Raw genomic sequence first — 18,994 nt, 5'->3', positions numbered from 1 at the left:
AGTGCTTGGTGCTTGTCGTGGCCTGTGAGATGCAGCACTTCTCGCGGGCGTGGTATCGTGCAAAACAGTGTGACTGGGTGTTTAGTGCTCGAAAGATTGGGCTGGGGGCTCTCGTTGCGGTTTTGCGTGCAAAGAGGGTGGGGGCTTCGTTGCAAGCTACCTCAAAATGTGGCAATTTCCACAAGTGATGTTGTGCACCTGCCCCTATCGGCTGCACACCAATGGGAGGAGGGGAAGAAGCGGAGGGACAGGCTTGTGCAAGCAGGGGCGAAAGCGCTACTGAGCAGATGCCTCAGAAAGCAGGAAGAGAAGAAGCAAAAGGCAGACAGCAGTCGCAGAAGTCTGAGGGAAGCAGAGAGGAGAAACAAACAGGATAAGCTCGCATGAGCAGAAGACTAAAAGACTGAGAAGGCTCATGAGGGGAACAAAAACGTGTGAGGGTAAAGAAAGGAAGGTTTCACGAGCAGTTGATTTCGAGCTTCTGTTGAAAAAATAACACTCCTTCCACGAGCGTCATCCTGCCCTATTGTTCCTTTCAACCACAGAGAAAGGACGAGGAGGGTGAACGGCGGCACCTCATCGATAGGGGCCTCAAGAGGAAACATTTGAGGCAGCGAAGGGTGAGTCGCACATCGAGCTCTCATATCTGGGACGCCAGAGAGGACTCACCTACTAGGTCTGGGCACCTCAGGGACACAGCTGCGTGTCCCCATCGCTTCACATCTTCCCCATCCGTTTTCCTCCCCATTCTCCTGTATATTTGTGTGAGGTGAGGGAGAGAGGGAAAGACTGCTTTCCTTTTCTCCATTCATTAGTTTTATTTTATTTTTAAGTCCTTGTTTTATTCTTTGCCCCTGAATGAATGATGCCGTCTTTTCTTAAAGTAAGATTGAAGAATAATACGTGTTATGGTTAAATTTGCTAATATGTGCCTTTTGGCTTTCTTGCTTGTAAATACTTGTTTTTAATTGATTGCTTGCTTGTGTGTTTGAAATAAATAATTATTTGTTGCTATTTCCAATCCGTCTCGGTTGTCTTTTCCTTTATTGGTCCGATGCAGTGCACAAGTAAGGTGAGATGGGATGTTCTTCCCCAATAATTTACTCTGTCAGCCAGCGCACACTCACTGTGACGCTCGGCAGTAATCAGAGTGTGTGCTGAGGGCACTGACCCCGATTAGCCGGCCTCCCACCCCACCTTCCCTCCCTCCGGATTCCCACCTCTTCCCCTCCCTCCCGACTCCCAGCCTCCCTTCTTCCCCTGCCTTTCCTGATTAGTGGAGGTTGGCTTTGGGGCTTCCCACTCTGGGGATATGTACAGTGCAAAAATGCAAGTTATCTCCACAGCTAACTTGTAATACCCTCTTCCGCCACCACCACCGGGTGGCGCTACACGATACACATGAACATAGAGAATTTTCGTCGACCTTCCCTCCCAAACCCCCCGTGACTGCAGATGAAACCAAGTAGCCCAAGTTCACCACGAGGTCGAACTTGGTCCATGTGCCAAGTTTGGTGGCAATTGGCCAAGTCGTTTTGGTGCGATTGGTGTTACACACACACAGAAAATAACATTTACTTGTTACGTATATATAAAATGCAAATCGGATCAATATGAAGGTCACCAGATTTGATTGCTTAAAATCAGAGAACTTGTCAAATATTTTGCAATTTTATCCTTGAAATTGATTTTTTTTTAAAAATAAATTTCTGGTTGAAATGTTTAGAATAGAGATCCTGTTGAGTATTTAAACCACGCATGTTGAATTTAAACCTCCAATATCACGGGTTCTATTGTCGCAGGTTTCCACCAATCGTGTTCCAGTTTCTGTATCATGGGATTTCATTTTGAGCTGAGATGAGTCATTGTTTGTGTCCCATGTGGGAACGATTACATTCCATTACGAGCCTTGTGTTTCTCCCGCACCGTTTTTATGAGCCCAAATGTAAAGTGATGGACAAAGTTACTTGTACCAAAAGGCAGACAAAGGTTAGGACGTTAGGCAAAAATATAGTTGTTACATTGTTTGGTTTGAGGAGAAAATGTGGCATCTGTACAATCTCCCATTATGGGGTCGATGATTGTCAGTAGACCCTTCCCCATCGTACTCTTCTGCATTTGTAAATCTTCATTATCCTTCAAACCTTCATTGTCCTTCAAAACTAATTCCCAAACATTCATTTTCCAACTCCGTATACGAAACTTATTGCCAAACACTTAATTTCTGACTCTGGGATTCAACCCCCCCCCCCACCCCCCCCCCCCACTGTTTTCCAACACATTCTCATGCACAGCAGTCTCATCCAGACTGTCCTTTCGGAAAGACATAGTAAGAGTGAGATTTGTCAGGACCGAAAGACATGTTCCATGTGTTGGACCAGCTTGTGATTTTATCCAGATCTGCAGAGAGTGAAGAGGCTGCTACTTGCTGATCTGAGGGATGACAGATGGTACGGCAGAGGGTGGAGTCATCAGCTAGGAGATAGAGGATTTTCCAGAGTCTGAGAGATCATTGATGAAAACCAGAAAAAGAACAGGGCCCAGAACACTGCTTTATGTACATATTTACATGTTTATTTCAATAGTAATGCATTTATTTATGGCTACTGTTGATCTTCTCGAAGCCCAGGAACCGAATTCCTGCTTTTCCATTGGCCATTGGTTTCCACGATCACGGTTTCAACTATCGCAGCATTTTCCAGGAACCTAACCATGCTTGATATTGGATAGTTTCCTGTGCAGTATGTAATTGGTAACAAGTGGAAGAACGTCAGTTTTCAAAAAGGGCAAAAAGAATGCCAACTTTCTCCAGGTAATTAAGCATTTACATCTCCATTTCCCAATATACCCAAAACATATTACAGAGCAAATAAGTTTTTAATATACAAAACTAGATCGGCGGAATACTTACAAGTAAACCAGTCCATTGTTTGTTTGTTTTTTCAGGGTTGCCCATCTGCAGATGTGAAAAGGAAACATTCTGATAAACAACATGGCACAAAGGGGCCTCAGATAGCAGCAGTTGGTGTCAACCTAAAGACAAGCAATTTGAAGAAGTTGGACTCATAAAGGTGCAATAAAATCTGTGTCATATGCCAGGACAATTCAAAAAAGGTAAACTGTACAGGATATTCGCCCAGTCAGTAAATACACTCACATCAGCTTTGAGCTCTATGGCTGACTGTGGCAGAGACTTTCATCTGATATTGAACGGAAGGACTGGTTGGACTGTAAATGGCCAAAGTGGCATCGAAAGTAGAGAAATACCTACACTGATCCAAAAAGTTGCATGTGAGCACAGAAAAATTGGTTAGGCAAATGCCAACACCCCACAGCTTCATGTCGTGGTTCCTCATTCTAAGCCAATAGCCAGTACCTCCAGGGTCAAGACAAGGTCTGAAAGGTCAGTCTTGTACGTTTGAAGCTACAGTAACCTGTGTCGTTTGTAATAAGAGATTCCATGATGGAAGACGACCATCAAAAAAATCACCAATCTACATCAAAAATCATTAATTGAGAAAGCACAACAGCTGAAAAGGCAAGATAGTTTGTTCCCTTTGCAGAGTTCTGGGCATGATATGGTTGCAAACGACATATGCTGTCACACCAAGTGCATGAATGCATTCAAAGCTGCTTGGGTATCCACAGGCAAAAGCTGTCGGAACAATTTTGAAAGCTGTCAGGCAAAGCCTTTGGGACCTCCATTCCTTGAGCAGCGCGTCGCTGCGTCCACTTTCCGCCGGTACGTTTTTTCCCCGCTCCAGGGGCCTCTGTCTGGCCATGCCCCAGGCATATGCCTGGCCCATCCCCATCTCCTCGAGATGCTGATCAACCTACTGCAATGAGGCACATCGTCGGCCCATTGGCCTCCTCCACTCACGAGGCTCCCTTGCTGAGAGAATCTGTTCAGCAGGATCAGCGTCAGGAAAACGAGCCACATGTCCATACAGCCGAAGCTGACGCTCACGGACTATGCAGTGTAACAAATCTCGTTCGAGTCTCTCAGCAACTGCTCGTTGGACAAAAAGTCTGACCAACGATAGCCAAGGATTCTACGAAGAGACCAGTGTGACCACTCCTTGGCTTTTTTTCACAAGATCTTGGCTATTCGTTGTTCACCTTGGCGTCTTGGTTTTCTATAGGTTTTCTTGGCGTATAGGTTTTCTATTATCATCGCTTTTCTGAAACCTTGTGAATTCTTGGCTTTTTTCATTGGTTCACCTTGGCATTTATGAAAATGAGGAGTGGTCACACTGGAAGAGACCTGATAGCAAAGGAATCAATTTTCTGTCTCAGATCCTTGGTCAGAGTCCAAGTTTCACATCCTTAGATCAAGACTGCAAGGACCTGAAGAATCTGACTTTCGTTGTCCTGCACAGGTACCGACAGCGCCACACCCCATGATCTAGTGAATTCCTGACTCACCAGGCCCGACCCAGATGTCTATTCACCTCTGGATCACAGCCAACAGAGACATGAATATCACTGTCAAGGTAAGTGAATCTCTCTGTGACTTCAACATCCTAATCCTCACAACATGCAATTACAGAAAAGATGGCAGCACCAAAGATGTCATTGAAAGCCTGGATCTTAGTTTTGACCCAGGAAACCTGTAATCCCAGTGGCTCCGACTCCTCTTTCAGCACATCGAGGGCCCCCAAAAGCAAATCCACAGTCTCTGCAAAGATGACTGCATCATCAACAAAATCAACGTCAGAGATCTTGACATTCCCAAACGATGCACCACAGCTTGATATCTCTGACATCCTCCCCAGAATCGAGTCCATACAAGCACTGAAAAGTGTGGGGGCCAGTATACACCCCTGACGAACTCCCGTAACAACTGGAAATAAGTCAGAGATGGTATCACCACATCTCGCAGCATCCTCAGTCCCAGAATATAGTTCAGACATCAGATTGATCAGTTTTGGTGGTACCTCCCGAAGACCAAGAATACTCCAGCGGGCATCCTGATTCACTGAATCGAATGCTTTGCAGAGATCAATATAGGCTGCAAGCAGCCCCTGCCGAAACTATCGTTTGCGTTCGGTGAGCAAGGGTACGGTCAATTGTTAACCTCTTTGGTGGAAAGCTTGATTGCGCTGGGCGCTGGTGCTCAAGCAGATGGTGGTGAACCCGAGCAAAGACCTTGCCCGGCACTGAAAGCAGCGTCACCCCAAGGTAGTTGCAGTCCTGGCGATCATCCTTTCCTTTCCAGGGAGGGACAGCAAGGCCCCTCGTCCAGTCAGTTGGGCTGACGCTTTTTTTCGAGGCAGAACACAGAACTGCAGGCAACGACAGGATTACAGCATTTACACCAGCCTTGAGAAGTTCAGCCTCAATGCCACAGATCCGAGCTGCTTTACTCCATTTCAATGGGTTCACTGCAGCCTGTGTTTCCACAAATGAAGGTGGATCACAGTTGATTGGAGGTTCAGCAATCGGGATAATAACACCCCTGACATCCAACTCAACAGCTGGTGGATCAGCCTGGTACAGCCGCTTAAAGTGACCAACCCAGCGGGCCTTCACTTCTGACTCCTGACTCCTCTCTCTCAAGAGCCAACCACCCTCCTCTCTAACTGCAGTACACCGACGGATGGGCTTGGAGGAACGCAATGCGTGAATTCCCCTGTAAGGAGAGCGAGAATCACTTGACCACAGGTGATGCTCTACCCCCTCACAGATTCCTCGCACATAGGCCTCCTTGTCCACCCTCAGTGCACGTACAGTTTTATGCCTCAACTCACTGAAAGGCTCAGCTCTGCCATTAAACCTGGTCCTGCGACTAGTTGATGGTATCCAGTGTCACTCGAGGGCTAAAATTCTGCTTCACTCTATGGTGAGTTCCAAGACGTACACCGGCAACATCCAGGATGGTGGTGTTGAAGGCATTCCACAACTCTTCAGGATTCCCCAAAGCACCCAGACCCCTCAAATCCCCACTCAGCCTATTCACAAACACCTCAGCAACCCTCTCATCCTTGAGCTTGCCAACATCCAGCCTCAGCTGGGATGGTACCATTCTCCCCGATTTAAGCTGCAACTTCAGAGTTGCTACACCAAGCCGGTGGTCAGTATTGAAGAACTGAGCACTCCGGTTGACCCTGCTTTTCTGGATCATCATCCAGCGACCATCACCAAGCACATGGTCAATCTCCTTTGCCACACCACCGACGTTGAAATAGCAAGCCCAGCGATGAGCTTGTGGGCGCTGAAACCATGAACCAGCCACGCCAAGTCCACGACTTCTTGCAAAGTCAAGGAACTTCGTGCCATTCTGGTTCACATTTCCAGACCCTTGGGGACCAACACATGTCTTATAACTATCCCCATGAGTTCGAGTTGATGCATTGAAATCCCCCAAGATTAGAAGTGTATCTCGTCTGGGGCACTGATCAACCACAGACTCGAGCGTGGCATAGAATGCGGCCTTCACAGTGAGATCACTCGCCCAGTCAGAGCATATACAGAGACCAGGGAAATGACACCCAAGGAGTGACAAATCCTTTGTCTTGTAATATGCTCATTGACCGGTGTTACCTCAATTATCATTAGTCAGCTTATTGGACACAACTACAGCAACTCCTTGGGGGCATAGTCTCCATCAGAGCGACCAGACAAATAGGTGTAACCACCTGCTATGATCTCGCCACCATTCAGTGTCCGAACCTCACAGAGTGCAGCCATACTAATGTTCAAATGCTTGAGCTCAGATAGCAGGGACAGGTGATCATCCTTTCTTTGGGATAGGACATTCCAGGTACCCACCCAAAGGGACTGCCTCAGGTTAACCTAAGGAGATGCCATCTGGTGGTTGACACCTCAGCAACACTCCGACACACACCACTGCAACTGACCCAGGAAGTTTACCCCGTGCTTTTCCTTCTATCATCAAGGAATGGGCGTCCCGAAGGCTTTGCCCCAATCCCGTCATCCGGTGAGCTGCCTTGCGAAGGGCAGCAGCACAGGAGGTACTCCCACGGAGTGGGTTTTCAGGGGGTGGGGGGGTTTTGCATTTTGCGGAATTAAGTGTTTTACGGTGGCAGAAGTGCAAATCCCGCCACCAACCTCCTAAATAAAGAAACCCAACTGCAGGAGGACGTCCGCTGACACAGTTGGGCACTAGAAATGGATGGCCGTTGGCTCACAAGGAGCTCCTCCACCCTTTGACAAGTATGTTTTTAATCCTGCTGGATGTCCATATCCATACACCCTCCTCATCAGAAAACCTGGTGGCAGAGACGGTTTAGTCGCCGACAACCAGACCATGAAATGGGTTGGTACAGGTTTACATACCTGTCGCAAGTCAGAGATCTAATCTGACTTGACCTGAATTTAATGACTGTGATATTGAAATGCAGCATCAAAATTGTTCCGATAGCTTTTGCCTGTTGATACCCCAGCAACTTTGAATGCATTCACGCACATGGTGTGATCGCATGTCTTTTGCAACCGTCTCATGCCCAGCCCACTGCAAAGGGAACAAAGTATTTTGCGAGTTCAGCTGTTGTGCTTTCTCAATAAAGGATTTTTGGTGTGGATTGGTAATTTTAGTTGAGTGTCGCCTTCCATCACAGAATCTCTTCTTACAAATGACCCAGGTTACTGAAGCTTTAAACCGACAAGACTGACCTTACAGACCTTGTCTTACCCCCCCCCCCCTGGAGGGACTGACTATTGGCCGAAAACGAGAGGAACCACTACATGTTGCTGTGGGGTGATGTGATTCGCCTTGCCAGTTTATCTGTGCTCGCAGGAAGCTCTAAGGATAAGTGCAGGTGTTTATACATTCTGAATGCCATTTTGACTGTTTTACAGTCCAACCAGTCCTGTTCAACATCAGATTGAAGTCTCGCTGCCACCGATTGGGCCATTGAGCTCAAAACTGACTTGAGTGTATTTACTTACTGGGCTAATATCCTGTCCAGTTTATATATATTTTTTCAATTGCCCTGGAATATGACACACACAGAGTATATTTTCCCTTTATCAGTCTTTAGCTTCTTCAAATTGCTGGTCTTTCGGTCGATGCTAACCGCTGCTATCTCAGGCCTGTTTGTGCCGTGTTGTTGATCAACCATGTTTCCTTTTCACATCTGCAGATTGGCAACCCTGAAAAATACAATGAACAGGTTTACTTGTGAGTATTCCACCGATCCAGTTTTTGATATTAAAAACTAATTACCTCTGCCACCGAGGTTATGTTTTCACCCTTATGTCTCTGTCCGTCCGTCTGTCTGTTTCTTGCAAAATCGAAGATTTTTCACATATTTTGGTCAGTCGATTGTGTTATTGTCTTTTGTCTGTTTGTCAATTGCCTGCAGGTCACAATTTTAAACCGATCTTCACAAAACTTCACCACATCGTAGGGTTTGTCATAAGCAAGAAGCCTATTGTTTTGAGGTCAAAAGGTCAACAAAGGCCAAAGGTAAACTAATCTGAAATTTCTAAAATCCTCAATTTTCATCCAATTGACTTGAAATTTGTAGAGGATTTTCATATCAGCTTACTGAATTCAACCACCAATTACTTTTGAGGTCAATGTAGGCCAGAGGTCAACTTAGATGAGCTTTCTAAAATCCTCAGTTTTCATCTGATTGACTAGAAATTTGAGGAGGATTTCCATATCAGGTCACTGAATTCTATCACCAATTATTTTTGAGGTCAACATAGGCCGAATTTCTAAAATTGGCAATTTTCATCCATTGACTTCAGATTTTTAAGAGCAGTTGCATATTTGGTCATTGAATTCAACCACAAATTCTTTTTTGAGGTCAAATGTTTTATGGATTTTGCAAGTATCGTGCTCTACATGATGTCTTCTTGTTATTGTTTGTGTGCAGGATATCTCAAGTGGTGGACTGATTCCAATTAAATTTGGTGGGCCGGTTGGGTTTGCACCAAGGACGAACTGATTAAATTTTGGTGAAGATCTGTATCTGGATCCGGCTACTAGAATTTTCTAAATGATTCTTCACCATTGAGAGATAGGACCAAAAACGATAAATAGCACGATATCTCAAAAAATTGTGGACAGATTCGGAGGAAACTTGGTGGACACGTTGGGTGTGTGTTGATGTTTGGAAATGATGTTTGGGTGTGTGACAAGGACAAATTGATTGGATTTTCATGAAGATCCAAATCTAAATCTGGATACGATAATTATTTAATCTTTAAAGTGATTTTTCACCATTGAGAGATGAGGCCAAAAACGATACATAGCATATTTCAAAAATGTATTGGGCCCGATATGTTCTCGTGGATCAGGCATTGTGTGGTGGAGGTATGTGCTCTACCAAGTGCCCTTCTAGTTTGTTCTGTGATAGTGTTTTGGGGATATTGGGCAATGCAGACAGAAGTGTTTAATTACCTGGAGAAAATGCATTTTGTGCCCTTTTTGAAAACCACAAACCTTCTTCCACTTGCTACTGATTAAATATTTTAAACAATTCAACATTGTTGGCTTGAATGCTTCACAGGATCTTTATTCTATACATTTCAGTGAGATATATATTTGAAACTCCATTTTGAAGCCTAAAATTGCTAAATATGACGAGTTCTCATCACATTTGGTGACCTTTTAATCTCTGGTGACCAACATGTGACCGTTTTTACAGCCATTTTTCCCTGCTGTGCAGGGGTTTGGCTTTTTGTGAGGCAATGTTTTTATGGCCGGATGCCCTTCCTGACGCCAACCCTGGTCGCCTCTTACGACACACAGGGATATGGTACACCTATTCTAACCGGGGCATACACCGGGACCAGTACACTGGCACTCATTTCGCCGACCTCGGAAGGATGACAGGCTGAGTCAACCCCCTTGTGTTAATTCAGCTGCCAACGGGGCTTGAACTCAGGATACTGGGATCCCAAGCCGCCACCCTAACCACTAAGCCAACACCAGACTTCTGGTGACCAACATATTGATCTGATTTGCATTTTATGTTTTCTTAGAGAGCAGTTCAATACAAACATTTTGGTGGTAATTTTAGTATGTGTCATTTCTGTGCAAAGTTATGACTACTTTTATTTCTCCTAACCATAATTTCTGGGCATATAGCAGGCGCCATCACACGCATACACCCCCCCCCCCTCGAGGAAGTTAGAAGTAGCCTAGGAAGAGGAGAGACAGTTGAGGTGTAGCGACCTCATTATCTGGCACGGTTGACGGCCCGGCACAACCCAATCGCTTCGGAAGGGGGTGGAGGGAGGAAAACAGGGTGTCTACAGTGTGGAAGTGGAAGGTAAAGATGCAGTGCAGTGAGTCGTGCGGCATGATGTAAGAGGAAGCTGTGAAAGGTGTGAATCAGTAATGCTCTCTTAGCTTGTGCGTCTTCAGTGGATGAGACGTAGATGGGCGAAAAAGATGCGCGAGAGAAAGATTTAACGGAGATGTGAGAGGTATATAAATGTGAATATTGGCTGCTAAATGCAGCAGAAACTGAGCGGCGATGACGCAGGAGCGGTCCCGGCCCATCCTGGCAACAGCTCGCTCCAGACTGGTCACCTCACTTGGCTGCTCCGCCCTCTCTGCTCGGTTGCGCTGGCTCATGGAGAGATTCTGCGTGGACACTGGAGGAGAGATCTTGGACAACCGCCGCACGGAGCCGGGATGAAGGAGAGGGAGCAAACGAGCTGAATTGCTCCTTTTTATAAAGCCTGAGCGAGGGAGGAGCCAAAAATTGGATCAAATAACCCTGTCAGCTTTCCCAAGCTCCCCCATTGGCCCATAGCAGTCGCCCTGTTTGAAAATGGCTTCAGTTGCCCTCGAGCCTTGCCACACAACGGAGCTCCATAATTTTTGGGCAATGCTCTTCGGGAGCGCTCTCCGGCCCTGAACGTGCATTGGACTCCACTCGAGCATGGTTATTTGGAGAAACCCTGGAGCTACCTGCACGTCCCTGAATGACCCCCAATGCACATTTGCACTTCGAGTTACATGCCCAAACACTGACTCTTCATTCCGTCGGCATCCACGGAGACTGTGGTTAGCGTCCAGGGAGTTGATGGCAGTTGCGGCGGTGAGGGAAGCGTTGTGGAATTTGTGGCGAAGAGGTTGGGGTAGTTGGTCATAGTTGTGGAGTTTTGGCGAAGAGGTTAGGTAAGTTGTTCGTAGTTGTGGCGTTTGTGGTGAAGGCATTGAATGTAGGTTGTGAGGATTTTTAGAAGGCATTTGGAAGAGTTATGGTAAGTGTTGTGGTGAGCATCGTAGGGGTTTGAGGCGAGGAATGGGTTGGATTCTGGCGTGCCGTTTGAACGGAAAATGGCGCGCATGTGCAAATGTTTCCGCTGTGTCCTCTCGCCGCTCCTGATATCGGTACCATTCTGCTTGCGTGGTTTATGTATGAGATAAAGGGAAGTAAAGAGGTGAAATAAATGAAATGATAAAGGATTGAAGACCTAACTAAAAGCCTGACGCAACGCATCTTTTCCATTTACCCACTTGACATATGGAAATGGCTAACTAAACAAATAATAATGAGATAACTATCTTAGAATTGCTATATGGTGGGTGCCATTGCCTCAGAGGAGTGCCGGTTTTGCAGAACCGCAGCAATATAAAGCTGAGTTTGTATCTGTGAGTGGTTGTGTGGGTCTGTGGTTGGGTCGTAAGCGCCGCCCATTCTACAGGCCACGCCTTCCCACTCCTTTTCCTCAAGCCATCCAGAAATCGCCACCTTTTTCGCTCTACATAGCTCAGATTGTTTATAGGCCTCTGATGTGCAAATGAAGACTGAACAATGCGTTTTCTAGAGTTAAATGAAGATACCATTTTGAGGAAACGAAGGTACATTTTGATTTCAACTCAAACGAGGTAATGCATGTTTTGTCCACAGCGGTGTAATATACACCGCCCAATGAAGGAACGTTAATTCTCAAATGCAGAGGCGAGAAAATAGTGACATTTCATTGAAAAAAAAAATTGTTTTTTTCCCCGACTTTTTAAGGCTTATAAACAATCTGATGGACATGTAATATTATGTAAAGTAAATTAGCATTAAAATCACCTTGGTCGTGAAATACCTGCGTCCTTAATTAATTAGTCGGGAGGCCGCCGGGGAAATTCTCGAGAGATATTTATGATGTACGTGTACACTTTAAAGAAATGATGTGCTCACAGACTTTAAAGAGCAGGTTGCGGGTCACCAAACATGTTCTGAAAATTTATCAATATGATTATATGTGCATTGAATAGTTCGATGCAAACTATTGTGGTTGCCTAACTATTGGGAAAATTAATGAAATTTAACTCCGAAGTTGTTATTTCTCGAGGCTGTTGAAAAAAAACAGCCGCGTGCCATATGTGGATGTTGACGTCACGTTCTCCAAAGCAAAGCGGACGCTCACTCACTCATTGAAGAAGTGTCCATTTCAGTGGGCCGTTCTTTCGCTTTTATTGAGCTTGCAACTGTTTATATTATCCTTTTTTATTTTGAATTATTGTAGAACAAAGTTATTTGGATATTTGTACATCATGCCTCATACGTGTGTAGTCATGTTTTGCGAAAATGCCTGGAAAACGGGTAATCACTCCCACCGATTCCCGAAGGAATCAAACATTCGCCGGCAGTGGATAAGATTTGTACAAACAAAACGGGCAAATTTTCCCCCAAAGAAAATGGGTAAAGAGGATCCTTTTCGATAGACTTGTCATTTGTGGTGACCATTTCACAGCCGAGGATTACGAAGGCATAAACACATCTGATCACCACTCTGTGAATATGAGTTGTTGGTTGACAAGTTCTCCAGATACTGCTCTGGCACAGAATCATTTGTTGAGTTTAAGTGAGAAACACCTTGAGATGTCGTCTTAAAGAGTACATGGAAAAACACATAAATAAACTTTCTGAAAACACAAGCATGAAAAAAATTCTCAACAAATCAATACAACTTATTGTTGATTAAATTACTTTTTTAACAGCATCAGCAAATTGAGCTATTTCATTTCAATTGTAAAAAATTGATCAATTTTCCACTTTTTTTTTTTTCTAAATTTGGGAGAATATTTCCCAATGAGGCTAAACATGTTTTGGTATTTATATGCCACAACAGTCTCTTGAAAGTTGGGGTTTGTTCTAACTGTTCACTTTCGCTAGGGTCAAGCTCAGCTGTCAGAAAGACTTCAACGCCAAGGCTACAGTGTATAATATATTTGGGTCCATTATAGATTCATTCTATTTCTGACTCTTGAGTCTCACGAGGGTTAAAATTATTATATCAAGTCACAGACGAATCAAACTTTACATTATTTTATGCATCGAACAAGAAAATGAAAATCTACAAACCAATCTGTCTGGTGGAGTCTGTCAGTGTGAACTGCCGGGCAGTCAGTCCTGCCACTTGTACACGAAATAGGCCGTTTTTCTGGCACTTACAAGTGGCTCAAATTTATATGGCTCAGGGCCAGAAACTCCATAGTATAAATTCCCATTATCCTCAGACTCGTCCTCTGCAATATCAGAATGAAAACACTCAATTTCATCGCCGCTAAAATCACTCTCTGATTCGCATCCCACCATTGTTCACATGCTGTTTCCAAATGTTCACGAAGTTTTCGGAGAACGTGACATCATAGCATCTTTGGTAAATTCCGGTCTGTTTTTCGATCACTCACAAAAGTTTTGACTTAAAAGTTAATTTTGCAATATTTTGAGTTTCAAATGTAAGAAAATAATTGCCCAACGATTATTAATGTGATTACAACTCTCGAATCACGAAGTCATCAGTGACCCAAAACCTGCTCTTTAAAGTTGTATGAAATGTACACGTCCACTTTCGTACATTCATCATCACCTCTGAGTTTATGTACATTTTAAAACTGAACAAGGTATACGTTTTCATTGCAATGAAAATAGTCATGATTAATATTTGAAGTTTTTAATTTTTTAAAAAAATGTCCTTTTGTTGGCGTTCTGTATGTATTGTATGCTGTTGAAATGTCCATGGGTGTGTTCAGTTATCAAGCAGCTAGCTTGCGCTTGCCAAGCTAGACGTTCATTATTGGTTTCTCATGGAGTACTTAAGCCACTTGGCGAGGGCTGTCCAAGAAACTTGGTAACTGAACACGCCCCAGATTAATTACATGGCGACAAGGATAAACATCGATACCATCACTTTTCAGCCATATCGATGAATTTGTCTCTCAGGGTGTGAGGTGGGAGGATGCAGGGGAAGGGGTGGGGTGGGAAGAGGGGCCTGATGTTGCCAGGCAACGCTGGGTACCCCTGCTAATAATGAGATATAATTGAATCACCCAAGTCCTCTTTTAGCTCGCCTGTTCGAAGAACAGAGTTACAGCGATACCCCTGGCGTGAGCGTGAGCGTCAGCGTGAAAATGTTAAAGTTTTTGGTGCAAGTTATTTTGAAGCTTGCCATTCATTTAATATGTGTACTAGGATGCTGATATTTGGCATGGAGGTTCCTTTGGGGTATACTATTGGTGTGGTGAAGTTGAAATTAACAAATTATTTTAATTATTTTTTTTTAATTTCAACCGAAGATGGTGTCAAAGCCACCCAATGCTCGCCTGTTCTTACTAGATGCTTGCCATTCATTTAATATGTGTACTCGGGATGCAATGAAGTCTAAATTAAATAAATTTTGTTGGTGCACCTTTTTCAGACTCAATATTTGTGAAGTAAAAACACTACATATTACTTTTTCCTTCAGATTCATTTCTCATGGCAAGGAAAGTAGGTAATGTATTATTGCATAATGTTGATAAATACCATTGCACATGCACTGTTATAATTGTGATGCAATCATAATTACAAATAAAAATGATACTGCATGGTAGTTCGACTTATTCATTAATAATGCTGCCACTATAACATGATCTGCTCTCTGGATGTCACTTTCCATTTTCAGCATTGTATTAATAATATTTTTGCATCCTTCTTGTCTTAATTCAATTACAATAAATTATCAAAAGTCATTTACTGAAAGTTTTTTTTGGAAAATTCATATAATTTTTTTGGGCACAAATTCATAGAACTTCAGTATTTTTGGCACAAAATATTTTCTGTGTTTATTTGGTATTTGTTTACTTTCTAATGTTTTTATCTACCACACTTTTTTTACTGATTACAATATACAAATACATATATTGCTTTAAAATTATTTGGATCAGACTTCATTGCAATGCTTTAGAAAAAATATTATTAGACTAGTCTTTTAAAAACGATAAATGTAGAAACAGGTGAGCATTGGGTGGCTTTGACACCAACTCTCTGGTTTTTGATTATGATATGGATATGTTAATGCCTTTTCCTTCATCTACATTTCCTTTGGCGTTAACAGTACAAGCTCGAACTGCACAGCTTACATCGATCAAGTGGATTGTAACAATTTCCTTTTACATCCTCCAGGTGCGAACCTTATCAGATTTGCTCTAAGCATCATTGTCTTCAATCACTGGCTATATCATAGGTGGAATGATGCATTCATGAAATGCTACTATGTTGTTGCTTGCTGTTAAATATTGTAGCAACTTTCCATATTACAGTATTCCTTCTTATCTGAAAATCATGACATTGAAATCAGCTCTCAGGCTGTGTCGATTAAAATGTTATGTCAACTTGCCTGGTATGGACACATTATTTGCACATTGTTTAATTAATGCCAACTGGAAACATTCACTCCCTATGGACGTGGCAAGGGGAGGGGGGGGCAACTTTATGTTGGAGGTGGCCATTCCAACTTTGTAGAACCTTCTCGTGCATATCCTGAGTACAACCACCAAGTTTGAACGCATTTCTTCCCACAAATAAAATGGATGCATACGATTCAACGTATTCCCCCCCCCCCCCCACGTCTATGATGACTAGTTTTCATTATACTACTAGCAGATTTACCTCGTGTTGCGTTGGAAGAGCAATGTGAATAAGTAACACTTTGTAGCCAATCACAAAGATTGATTAATTGATTGACTGATTGGAGCTCTGTTTCAATTTCCGTGTGCGTCTGTCCTTGAATAGTCTAAAGAAGACGACGTCTGAATACAAACGGCTTTACATTTTGCAGTTTTATTTTTATCTGCTACTTTATGTGTTGTTGCATATCATTCACAATTCAGCATCTGAAAAGGCTGTGATAAATATGCCATGAACAATGTCCCCGTCCTCGCTCCTTACGTCCTCACTCCTAATTTTATTTTTTTCCAAAAGCAGATGCAGATGGGCTTTGCGGGGACGGGGCGGGCAGGCGCTTTCTAGTTTTATATAAACCCAAACCGGCATCACCTCAACTCACTGTTTTAAACCATTCACCACACTTCCCCACACCACCCAGCTGGCTCTCCTGCCCCCTTCTCAGTCCACGGAGCTCTCCTGCCCCCCCCCAACTCCCCAGGTAGGCGAAACTTTCTGCTGCCTTTGTATGTAATGGTGGGGATTAATTTACCAATGCAATGGCGTTTGAACAGTAATATCAAATATTGACTGATGGCTTGCAATTGCCATGGGGGGGGGGGGCATCATTGCCAAGGTTTGACAGGTGCCATTGTAACAAGATTATATTTAATGTTTTGGCTCATCAGTATGTATGTATATGTATGTATGTATGTATATGTATATGTATATATATATATATATATGTGTATATATATATATATGTATATATATATATATGTATATATATATATATATATATATATATATATATATATATATATATATATATATATATATATATATATATATATATATATATATATATATATATATATTGTTGCGAATTCGCGCCCGCCGGCGTGCGAGCGGCCACTTAACTCGAATCGCGGCACGTCGCCCACCGGACGGACAATTCCGTCGTGACCCTCTCGGACTAACGCCGGGAACTAGTCACGGGTGGGCCTTTCGGCCTCACCACGATCGTGCCAATCGGCCCCCCGCGTGGGATAGGGATGTTCCGATTAATTATCGGGCGTATTTAGCCCACGACCAACCCTTTACGTGAAGTAAGATGGAGATTCAATTAAAGAAAAGACGAAGCGAAACGGGAAAAACAGTTCAACATAATTCACATTTATTCCGCGGCAAACGGAAGCACACATATACAATTACAACAATTATGCACAAAAAGCAAATGTAAAAGAAACACAACAATTATGCACCAAAAGCAATTGCAACAAAAGAAACACAATGCAGATCTACTACCGACTACGCGAGCACACGGCAACACTTACACAGTTTTACTTTACAGACGGCGCCGACAACACATACTCAAAAGAAAAAGGGGCCACCCTCTACGACAAGGGGGCAGACGGGCCTGGGGCCGAGACCGCGTGGAGCCTACCCGTCTTGTGATGAGCCGCAAAATGGCGGCGGTGCCCCGACTCCACGCTCCTCTGCGGGTTTCGTTGGCACTGCTTGGAATGGGGTGGGAACGGGGCCCCCTTTTCGCACTATCTCAGCGCGGGGGGAAACAGCGGGGGTTGTTGATGCTCTGGGGAAAGAGGATAGCTGGCTTGCTTGGGTCCCGCGACGAGCGACTCCACTGCGCCCTCGACCGCGTTCCCGGCTTCCCCTCTCTGCAGCTCGCCGACAGACGCCGAACCTCGACAGACCGACTCTCCTCCAGACCCGTCTTGACTGCTGCTGCCACACTTCGCCGCCGCCACACCTCTCCAACTCGAGCCCGAAACAGAAACTCTCTACTCAATTCGCCCCGCGCTCGGCGCTTTATAGTGCGACAGGAGAACCCATATGCAGATTTTCGGATCAGGATGGGCTCGGGGGCGGAGCCACGCTCGCCCATTGGACGGAGGAAAAGTGGGCGTGAATCATTCCTGATCCGCGAATTTGCATATATCGATTCTACTCCGACGCGCCTGGAGGCGGGGCCAAATCGCCCCGCGCTTAATGATTGGAGGGATCGGAAGTGGGCGTGAATCATTCCTGATCCGACTTCCCCTCGGAAAGGCCGCTTTTTGCACCCGCTGCTCGGCGCGCGCCCCGCACGAGGTCAGGACAGCCTGACGCTCGGCGTTCACAAGCGGCGCGGGAATGGCGGCAGAAGGAGGAGAGGTGAAGATGGTGGAGCGTTTATTGTGGCGATGATGGCCATGGCGACACTTGGAATGGCGGTGATGCGATGGTTGCGAGAGCGAGTTGTGAAGGTAAAGGCCGTGGCTGTTGGCGTTGTTGTTGTTGTGAAGCGGCGTTGCGGTCGGTGGTTGTTGTGTGATGGAGGTTGAGACGTGGTTGGTTCAAAATAAAGATAGAACAGAAAAACGGCTATCTTAAAGGGTCGCAGCCCGAATGAATCACATTTATTCCCTCTAAACAACGGGTTTGGGCTAACTACACATGTACTTACAGAGATATATCACCTACGGGACCTGAATGGTGGTTTGCGAATTTCCTCAACCACAACACTACCCCCTCCCCTTTTTACAGACTCATCCCGAGTTGTCAAATTTTCGTGTGCCATCATGTGTAGTTCTCCCCTTGTACGTTTTACCTACGGATCCCTGAGTGCGACATTCATGGTATTCGTGTCCCCAAAATAAATAACCTGAGGGCTGAGTAACTAACTAAACAAACCCACTCACACGGACGACTTAAATAAAATTGCCGGCGCTAAGACGTACATGCCGGGGGCGCACTCATATTTACAGTACATCTTAACCTTAACTTACAAATTTTACACTAAACCATGGCCCAGGATCAATGGACTCTGCAAAAAGAAAGCAGTTAGCAGGGAGCCAGGCTGCTCGCATGCAGTCTCTGGCTCGAACAATGCAGGTGACAGGGAACGTGGCCGGCTGCTCACACGCAGTCCAAGGCCTTCCCTTTTGAACTGAACCCAGTGAACCACAACGGTGCATGGGCTGCACAAACGCAGTCTCCGTGCCAGCTCAAGTGGCACACGCAATGAGCACAACGGATGGATGGATGAATGGATGGACGCAAACACGGTGCACGGGCCGCCACTGCAGGCCCGTGTTGTAGCTGCCAACAGGGCAGTTCTTGCAGCTTGCAAACTGTTG

At 44.6% G+C, this 18,994-nt stretch overlaps 1 protein-coding gene across 2 annotated transcripts in view; it reads left to right on the top strand.

Annotated features, from left to right (window-relative positions):
- Nucleotides 1-18,994, top strand: part of GET1 (guided entry of tail-anchored proteins factor 1) — a 57,032-nt gene that overhangs the window by 13,796 nt on the left and 24,242 nt on the right. Inside the window, exons 3-4 of one of the 2 annotated variants that reach the window (XM_085860106.1) lie at nt 14,674-14,700; nt 15,304-15,371. In XM_085860106.1, the coding sequence (XP_085716232.1) occupies nt 14,674-14,700; nt 15,304-15,371 (95 nt within the window). The remainder of the gene's footprint in view (nt 1-14,673; nt 14,701-15,303; nt 15,372-18,994) is intronic. The other variant, XM_085860107.1, reaches the window with a different exon arrangement.

This window comes from Eptatretus burgeri, chromosome 16 (genome assembly GCF_056783735.1).
Source record: "Eptatretus burgeri isolate ZD-2024b chromosome 16, Ebu_testis_v1, whole genome shotgun sequence".
Lineage (NCBI taxonomy): Eukaryota > Metazoa > Chordata > Myxini > Myxiniformes > Myxinidae > Eptatretus > Eptatretus burgeri.
This window is presented reverse-complemented; position numbering and strand designations above follow the sequence as displayed.